The sequence below is a fragment of the Vombatus ursinus genome, unplaced genomic scaffold (genome assembly GCF_900497805.2).
Source record: "Vombatus ursinus unplaced genomic scaffold, bare-nosed wombat genome assembly UNPS02005204.1, whole genome shotgun sequence".
In the NCBI taxonomy this organism is placed as follows: Eukaryota; Metazoa; Chordata; class Mammalia; order Diprotodontia; family Vombatidae; genus Vombatus; species Vombatus ursinus.
In genome coordinates this window covers 262,003-271,585 of record NW_020944982.1, presented here as the reverse complement: position 1 = coordinate 271,585, position 9,583 = coordinate 262,003, and the positions used below count along the sequence as shown (strand labels likewise).

At 39.4% G+C, this 9,583-nt stretch overlaps 1 protein-coding gene across 1 annotated transcript; it reads left to right on the top strand.

The window, feature by feature from the left end:
- Positions 1 to 6,147: 6,147 nt before the first annotated feature.
- Positions 6,148 to 7,077, top strand: LOC114029825 (olfactory receptor 9-like). The gene has a single exon (XM_027844487.1). The coding sequence runs from the start codon at positions 6,148 to 6,150 to the stop codon at positions 7,075 to 7,077; it is 930 nt and encodes a 309-aa protein (XP_027700288.1).
- The last annotated feature ends 2,506 nt before the right edge of the window (positions 7,078 to 9,583 follow it).

Sequence of the window (9,583 nt, the reverse complement as noted above, 5' to 3'; positions counted from 1 at the left end):
CAAAACAAAACCTAGTGTGACTGTGGTGCATCATGAAGGGGAGATTAAGAGGAAAGAAAGGAGAAGAATTTGAGATGGTGACTAGATAAGAGGAAGAGTAGAGAAACAGTGGGGCAAAGAGATAACTTTAGTTATAGATCAGTAAGTATTAAGTAAACTCTTTTTTTTTCCACTTTTTTTTTTTGGTAATTGGGGTTAAGTGACTTGCTGAGGGTCACATAGCTAGTAAGTGTCAAGTGTTTGGTCTGAGTCTGAATTTGAACTCAGTTCCTCCTGACTCCAAGGCTGGTGCTGTATCCACTGTGCCATGTAGCTGTCCCTGCCACCTTCTTTGTAAAGAGAGGTTAGGTGGCAAAGAAAAGGAAAAAAAAGACTAAGAGGACAGGATGAGGAAAATACACAATTGATGATTATTGCCACAGATTTGAATGGGATGAAGTCACCCACAAAATGGAAGAAGGTAATGATATAGTTTGGAAAGTACAGCCCAACAAGTGGTTTACAAAGAACACATAGACTCATACTGAATCATACTAAGAATCTGGGTGAAAATTTAATTGTGCTTCAGGTGAACTTAATTTAATTTTTTCAGGTGAATTTTAAAAAGCAAGGATATTAATCATGATTTCAGAGAAAGCAATAATAAAAATAGGGCTAAATGAGATAAAGAGGGAAACTGCATACTATTTCAATTCACCATGAATAATGAATCAATATCACTGCTCAATATATGAAGAGGCACTTAGAGGTAGGTGGGTGGTGCCTCTGCACAGAGTTCTGGGCCTGGAGTCAGGAAGACCAATGTCCAAATCTGGCCTTAGACACCCACTAGCTATGTGACCCTGGCTGAGTTTCTTAAGCTTTTTTTGCTTTAGTTTCCTCAGTTATGAAATACAAATAATAATATCACCTACCTTCCAAGGTTGTTATGAGAGCTGAATGAGATAATATCTGCAAAGTATTTAGCACAGTTCTAGATTTGTAATTGGTGCTTAATAAATGTTCATTTCCTTCCTTCCTATCTATCTAGCTGCACTGAATGGTATAGCATCTGAATACTTCCAGTCAGGTAGATCTTAGGTAGTAGCTAGGTGGTGCAGTGGATAGAGTGTTAGAGTTAGGAAGAGCTGAGTTCAAATCCAGCCTTAGGCATTTATTTGCTATGTGACCTTAGGCTGGTCACTTGACCTCTGCCTTCCTTAATTTCCTTATTTTAAAAGTAAGAATAATAATAGTACAGGCCTAGCTCAGAGATAGTTGGGGTTCCCTTCTAGATCACTGCAATAAAATAAGTATTGCAATAAAGTGAGTCACACAAATTTTTTGTTTCTCAGTGCATATGAACGTTATATTTATACTATACCATAGTCTATTAAGTGTGTAATGGTATTATGTCTAAAAAAACCAACATAAATACCTTTATTAAAAAATACTTTGTCGCTAAAAAATGTTAAACTCCATCTGAATCTTTAGCAAGTTATAATCTTTTTGCTGGTTGATATCTTGCCTAGCTGTTGATGGCTGCTGACTGATTAGGTTGGTGGTTACTGAACATGGAGGTGACTGTGGAAATTTCTTAAAATAAGACAACAATACCGTTTAATGCATCAGTTGATTTTTTCTTTCACTTGAATACTTAGAGGCCTTTGTAGGGTTAGTAATTAGTCTAATTTCAATATTGCGTCTCGTGGAACAGGGAGGCTGGAGAAGAGGGAGAGATAGGGCGAATAGCTGCTCTGTAGAGCAGTCAGGACAAAGAACATTTATAAAAGTTCAGTGTCTTACATGGGCATAGTTCATGATTCCCCAAAACAATTACAATAGTAACATCAAAGATCACAGATGTAATAACAATGGAAACGTTTGAAATATTATGAGAATTACAAAAAGATGTCACAGAGACATGATGTGAGCCTATGGTGTTAGAAAAATGACACCAATAGACTTGTAACACAGAGTTGCCACAAAGTTTCAATTTATGAAAAATGCAATATTTACAAAGTACAATAAAGGTAAGTGCAATAAAATGGGGTATACCTGTACATAGTCCTTTGATAGAATAAGGCAAAATTTGTAAAATGCCTTACTAACTTTAAAGTTCTATATACATGCCTGTTACTAATTATTATTTCAAGGAGAAACATATGGTAAGACTATAATAGTGGGAAGTCTCACTGTACCCCTTTATACCTAGACAAATCTAACCAAAAGATAAATAAGAATGAAGTTAAAGACCTAAATAAAATTTTAGAAAAGTTCGATATGAAAACTCTCTTTTTATTTCTGAATTTGAACATAAAAGTTTCCCCCTCAGGGCAGTTGGTACCATAGCAGCTAGAGTGCTGGACCTGGAATCAGGAAGGCTGCAGTTCAAATCTTATATCAGCCATGAGTGGGCTGTGTGGCTCTGACCAAATCACTTAATTTCTCAGCATCAGTTCCCTGATCTGTACAATTGGGATAATAAAAATAGCAGTTTTATTGTACAGTAATTATGCAGATTAAATGAAATAATACTTGTAAATTGCTTTTCAAGCCTCAAAGCACTCTATAGATGCTATTGAATGTTTTTCAGCTGTGCATAATACCTTTAGGAATGTTGACCTAGTATTAGGACATTAAAAATCTCACCAGCAGATTCAGAAAAGCACAAATATTAAACATACCCTCTACTGAAGATGATGCAATAAAAGTATATTCACTGAAAGGAATTTGGGTGAAGGATTAAAAATCAATTCAAGCCTAAATAAATTGCAAAGAATTCATAGGTGAAAGGAGAAATCATAGAACAATAGATAATTTCATCAAAGAAAATGGCAACAATGAGACAACAACATTTTTGTGATGCAGGCAAAGCAACCTTAGTGGCAAATATTAATCTCTAAGCTCCTTTTTAATCCATAGACTGAAAGAATGGAATAATGATTTGGGCATACTTCTATCTTAATTAGAAAAGCAATGAATCAAAATGTTCCAAGTAAACACTAAACTAGAAATCCTGAAAAATCAAAGAAGATTCTAAGAAATTTGATTTTTTTTTTTTTTGGTGAGGCAATTGGGGTTAAGTGACTTGGCCAGGGTCACACAGCTAGTAAGTGTCATGTGTCTGGGGCTACATTTGAACTCAAGTCTTCCTGATTCCAAAGCCAGAGCTCTACCCATTACGCCACCTAGTTGCCCTGATTCTAAGAAATTTGAAATCAAAACAACAACAGTAACAGCTCATCAAATTGAGAAGTAAAACCAGGAGCTGACATTATGCACAAAACAAACCAAACAGCTGAGGGATTTGATTAAATGAACAAGAGGAAAATCTAATTGCCAGCATCAAAACTGGAAAAAGAGAACTCAGAAGAAATGAAGAAAAATAAAAGAAATGATAAAAACCTATTTTGGCCAATTGTGTGCCAACAAAACTGTTAACATTGATGAAATTGATGGACCTGTAAAAAAAATACAAAAGGTTCAGATTAATTGGACAAGAAAGAGAATTTAAATTACCCAGTTTCAGAAAAAAAACCTTAATTAGCCATAAATGAGCCCTCATAGGAAAAAGGCATAGGACAAGATGGATTTACAAGTGGATTTGTCAAGCATTCAAAGAACAATTCTTTCTAATATTACCTAAATTGTTCACAAAAATAGGAGAATGAATCCTATCAGACCCTTTCTATGATACCAATATTGGTTTGATATCTAAGCCAGAAACATACAAAAGAAAAAGAAAACAATCAGCTATTATTCTCAATGATTTTCAAATGAAAAATATTTCGTAAAATATTAGCAATGAGGTTATAGCAACAGATTAAAAAGATTACACACTATGTCCAGGTTGTATTTATATTGGGAACACTGTATTCAATATTGGTAAAACTGTAAATATAACAGACTGGGTTAATAACAATAATAATAAAATGACAATTTTATTACTATAGCTGAAAAACTTTTTAACAAAATTTAGCATTGATTTGTATTAAAAATTCATGGACACTTTTAATGTCAATAATAATACTTGCACTCCCAGGTTGTAGTGAGAATGGTACTTTGTTAACCTTAAGGAGACATCTATAACTGTTTCTACATATGTATATATCCCCACATGTATGTAACATATATAATATATATTGTGGGTATGCTGTGGGAGGGGGTTGATTAGGGCACCCCAGGTTTTGGAGTGGTTACATTTATAGTTTGATTGGCTCTCACCCAGAATGATGTATTCACTGATTATAAATGATAGAAAAATGGGAGTGACCTATTGTTTCATCCCCTTCAGACTTTGTTGGATCTCCACAAAGGAAGTCTGAAGAAGCATTCATATTTCTTTCCTCCTTTAGGAGGTGGGAAGAAATGCTTCAGTGAACTTAAGGGAAGGCTATGTCCCTGGTCATAAAAGTATAGCCAAACCCATGGAAGGGAGTTATCTTTGCTGATCCAGATAAGAACTCGATGGAAGAACCTAGCTCATGAGAGAGCACCAAAGCTTTCTGTAGTTCCTACATTGCCTAGTTAGATTTACTGTTTTTTTGTCTAGAATCTTAGATTTTACTTCCCTGCCAATTTGCTGGCAGTGGTGCTAGCTGTAGCTGGCAGCTGCTGTGGCACAAAAGCCCCAGCATTGCTGCTGCTGGGGGCATCCTGCTCTTCCCTCTTGCCTGGCATTCTGCTCTTTTTACTCTCAGGTTCCAGATTATGGTGGAGTGGTGGCTATGATTATCTCCAGGTTCCCAGCACAGTTGCTAAGCTGCCATGCAATCTGTCTGCCAGGCTCCTTGCCAGCTTGCTCTGCATGAAATTAAAAAAATTTTTTTTTTACTAGTTCCACATTCTTTTTTTTTAGGCAATTGGGGTTAAGTGACTTGCCCAGGATCACGCAGCTAGTAAGTGTCAAGTGTCTAGTCTGAGACCATATTTGAACTCAGGTCCTCCTGACTCCAGGGTTGGTGTTCTACCCACTTCCCAACCTAGCTGCCCCCTTATTCCACATTCTTAAGAGCAATGTGAGTTGTGGCTTCCACCATTTACATCAAAATAGGAAGGCTTGCTTGTCAATCAAATTATGGGTGCTTTGGTCTGTGTGACCCTTAACTGCCTAAAGGCTGAGGGGAGGAAAACTAGCTGATTTCCATCTTGACCAGCAGGCACGCATCCTGAGAATCCACATCTCCTTAGCATCCTGCAGGGGCATCTACCTCGGCTTTTTGGATCTCCATTTCTCCACAGGCTGAGATATTCCCTCCATTCTCTAACTGTTTTGGCTGAGTTGTGGTGAGAGATGGGACTGAGGTGTCTCCTGACTCAGATCTCTGTACCTACATTGTACTGAGCTCAGGAAGCAGAAGGAGCTAAGTAGCTACTGTTTACTTCTCCTTAGGAAGGTCAGGGCCTGAGAGCAAAGCTTCCCTTCTCACTTCCTTCTGTCTTCTAGATTACCTCCTGATCTCCCCTTCTCCTGCTCCCCACTCTGGGGATCATGGGTCCCCATGGGCATTGGCTCAGGGATAGTAAACCAGGAAACCACAGGGGAATGGCTCTTAGCAGCTGTTACCACTAATAGGGGCTCTGGGAGGGACACCCCTGGGTGATGTGTATCATATCTGAAGGTTAAAGTTTCCCCAATTCTTTCTCTATCTTATGTTTCATTCTGTCTGCCTCAAAGTGTTACTGTTTCTTTTTTTGCACTTTCCTCACTTCTCTATCTTTTTAATCTCTTATCTCCTCTGTCCACTCTCTCTCCTTTTCTTTCCTTTCTGTCTTTTCTCCCCCTCTCATGATATTTCTCTATGCCTGCCTGTATCTGTTCACATCTTTGGTTACTTTTCATGCTGTAAGACTGAGGTTTCTGCCCATAGAACCAAGGGCTCTGTGAGATGGAAGGGACCACATTGCTGTTATATACAGCAACTTGCTTCCAGGCTAGATCTCATTTTACTTCTGAGAAGTTAAAAAGAGCATTTATGTTATAGTTTTCTCAGAAAGAACATTCTAATATCCCACTGCTTATTCATCACAATCTCCATTCTTTGGAAGTTCTTGTCTTCCCTAAGCTGTATCTCTTTTATCTCAGCAGTTTGTCTGCTTCTTTCCCTTCTTTGGGACAATTAACTCCTCTCCCTTGGTCCTGTCCCCAGATGCAGATTTAGGGACATGGATGATGCTAATGGGACAGCAGTGACTGAGTTTATTTTGTTTGGATTCTCATATTTAGGGGCGTACCAGAGTGCCCTCTTTTGGGGAGTGCTCTTTGTGTACTTGGTCACCTTGCTGGGTAACTCCCTGATCATCACCCTTACCCTGCTGGACCCAGCCCTGACCACTCCCATGTACTTCTTCCTTCGACATCTCTCTATGATAGAGATTCTCTATACTACAACTATTGTGCCTAGGATGTTGACTGACCTCCTGTCCTCACATCCTGCCATCTCTCCTGCCAGCTGCTTCACCCAGATGTATTTCTTTGCCCTCTTTGGCATTGCTGAATGCTGCCTGCTCACTGCCATGGCTTATGACCGTTATGCTGCCATTTGTCAGCCCCTGCATTATGCCATGCTGATGAAGCGGCAGGTATGTGTGGGGATGGTGAGTGCTTCCTATCTAATGGGCATCATCACAGGCACCACCCACTCCATCTTCATCTTTACCTTGCCTTTCCATGGCACCAACATTGTTCACCACTTCCTATGTGACAATTTGCCTGTTTTGAGACTGGCAAGTGGCGACACACTCTGGGGTGAGGTTGGGATTCTTGCTCTCACCCTGCTGTTTATCATGACTCCCTTTGCACTGATCCTGTTTTCCTATGTTCGCATCCTCATTACCACTCTTGGGGTAGCCTCTGCTCAGGGCCGCCAAAAAGTCTTCTCTACTTGCTCTTCCCACCTACTGGTTGTCACACTCTTCTTTGGGACTGCAACTCTTGCCTACATGAAACCTGGAGCCAATGCTACTCAGGACACAGACCAAATCCTCTCCTTTTTCTACACAGTTGTCACCCCCATGCTCAACCCTTTTATCTATACCCTGAGGAACAAGGAGGTGATGAGAGCCCTGAGGCATAAGGTAATAAAACAGCTTTGAAGTCCTTGCCTGGTCTAGTGGTTTGCTTGGCTTCCTTTCTGGTGAGTTGACAGATTCTTCTTGATCTTTTTTTTTAATTAAATTTTATATTTTTCAACTATCAAACATTTTTATTTGTTCTTCCACCTCCTGCCCTCAAGGAAAAAGGAAAACAAACCCTTTGTTACAAATATGTAAATCAATGAAAACAAATTCCTATATTGACTTCATCCAAAATTGTGTCTTATTTTGCAAGTTTAGTATCTGCCATCATCACCTGACTTCGTAAAATGAGGGGGGCCTGAACTTCTAGATCTTCAGCACAGTAGGGGGATTCCTGGAGGATTATGGTTAAGATGGACCTGGTCTTTCAGGACATCCTTCCTTTTCTGAAGGTCCCAGGAATCTCTGTCAGTTTTCATCTAAGATCCTGATGTGGTTGCTGTTTTCAGGAGTGTGCTCCAAGTAGAGGCTGGATGAGAACTTTGGAAAGGATATTCAGGTATGTTGGACTAGATGGACTAGGAAGCCAGTGTCTGAAGGATATAAAACATGTATATTGAAGTCTTCAAGTAGAAGGGCAGAGGTGGGGTGGAGAAGGAGTCTGTGAGCCACACACTAACCACCTTAAGGGTACCTTTAGCACTGATTCTGTGATTTGAATTCTGTGATATTCGGTGGGCATTGAGAATTTAAGTGTGTGCTGAGTCTAGTGCTGCAGTTTGAGAGGGTTTCACATGGGTTAAGGGACACAGATGTGAATGATTGAGTATGATTATTATATACCAGCTTTGACACACCTCAGACACCACTAGCTGAGGGCTTGGGACCCCTCCCTGCACTGGAACCTTGAAATGGAGCCCTCCCTTTCTCTGTGGTATGGCATTTCATTGGCTATGTTCAGTGCCAGTAACTACTTTGGTAGTGAGAACTATCAGAGAATAAGTTCTATAAAAGTCTATCATTGGCAGGGAGTATTCAGATCAGTTAAACAAGCATTCATTAAGTGCTTACTATGAGCGAGCCATTTTGCAAGGTGCCGAGGACACAGAGACAGAAATGTAACAAGTCCTTTTTAAAGGAATTTAGATTTTGCTGTAGGAGACGCAGAATTTGGCTTGATCTAAATTAGGAGGTAAGTCTTGTTTAGATGACCCTTGTTTATAGCTGCTTCTGTCTAACTGCTGTGATTTCTAGGATCTGTCCACCACTTATCCTCATCCCTGGCTGAGCTTTTCCTGAGATCCTTTCAGAATCATTAACTCCATGAGCTTCTGAGTCCCACTCTGAGCTTGGATGGATGTGTAGCCTGTGTCTAACTCCCTTGGTTCTGGGATTAGCAGATCTGACCTAGACTCTCTATCTAAATCACTTTGTCCTATCTAAATAGATCACCCTATTGAGATCCTGGTGGTTATTTTCTGACCCCTTTGGTCATTCTCTGTCTCTGTCTCTGTCTCTGTCTCTGTCTCTGTCTCTCTCTCTCTCGGGTTTTTTTTTTTTTTTTTTTTTTTGCCTAGGCAGTTGGGGTTAAGTGACTTGTCCAGGGTCACACAGCTAGTAAGTGTCAAATATTTGGTCTGAGGCGGGATTTGAACTCAGGTCCTTCTGACACCAGGGTTGGTACTCTATTTACTGTGCCACCTAGCTGCCCTCCATTCTCTCTTTTTTCTCAAAGATTTTGTTGTCAGGCTTATGGTTTTCTCAGGGGACTTGTATATGTGTATATATATAGTATGTGTATATGTATGTATATATGTTTATATATATGTATACACTCATATAATGTTTATATCTCTCAAACACTCAAGCTTACTATTTCATTGACTTCTCAACTACCACGACCTGTATCTCTTTAACATACACACACAGAGGGTAGTCATTTGTTCTTTGATGAGAACTTTGATCTCATCATCATTCACATGATTCTAATATAAAATACAGAATGTCAAAATTCTTATTTGTGACATGAACATTCTACTTTTGCATCTCTCCCTGTCACTCACCCCTCCTAAATCTATTCTTTGTTGTTAGGGCTGTTTTCCAATCATTTCAGCCCTCAGGACTTTCCTTGTCTATCACCAGTTACTCAAGCCCCTCTTGATTGCTAAATCCAAATCTCGTTCTTCGTCTTTGTTGGCCTCTCTTCAGCTTTTGTTATGGTTGACTATGCCCTCCTACATATTCTTTTCTCCTTGAGGTTTCTTGATTGTGTTTTCTCCAGGTACTCCTTCTATCTAGAAGAATGCTTCTTCTTAGTTTCTTTTGTTGTGTCATCATTCCTATCTCTCTGCTGCAAATGGGTATGTCTCAGGTGTCTGTCCTAGGTCTTCTCTCCCATTTTTACACTCTTTTGGGTGATTTCATAAACTCCTATGAGTTCAATGATCATCTCTAATCAGATAACTGTCCCTCTTTCATCTCTGTCAGACATCATTAATTGACTGTTGGACATCTGCATTTGAATGCCTCAGAGGTATCTCAAACTCAAGTGAACAAGTCTAAAATAGAACTCATTTTTTTTTTT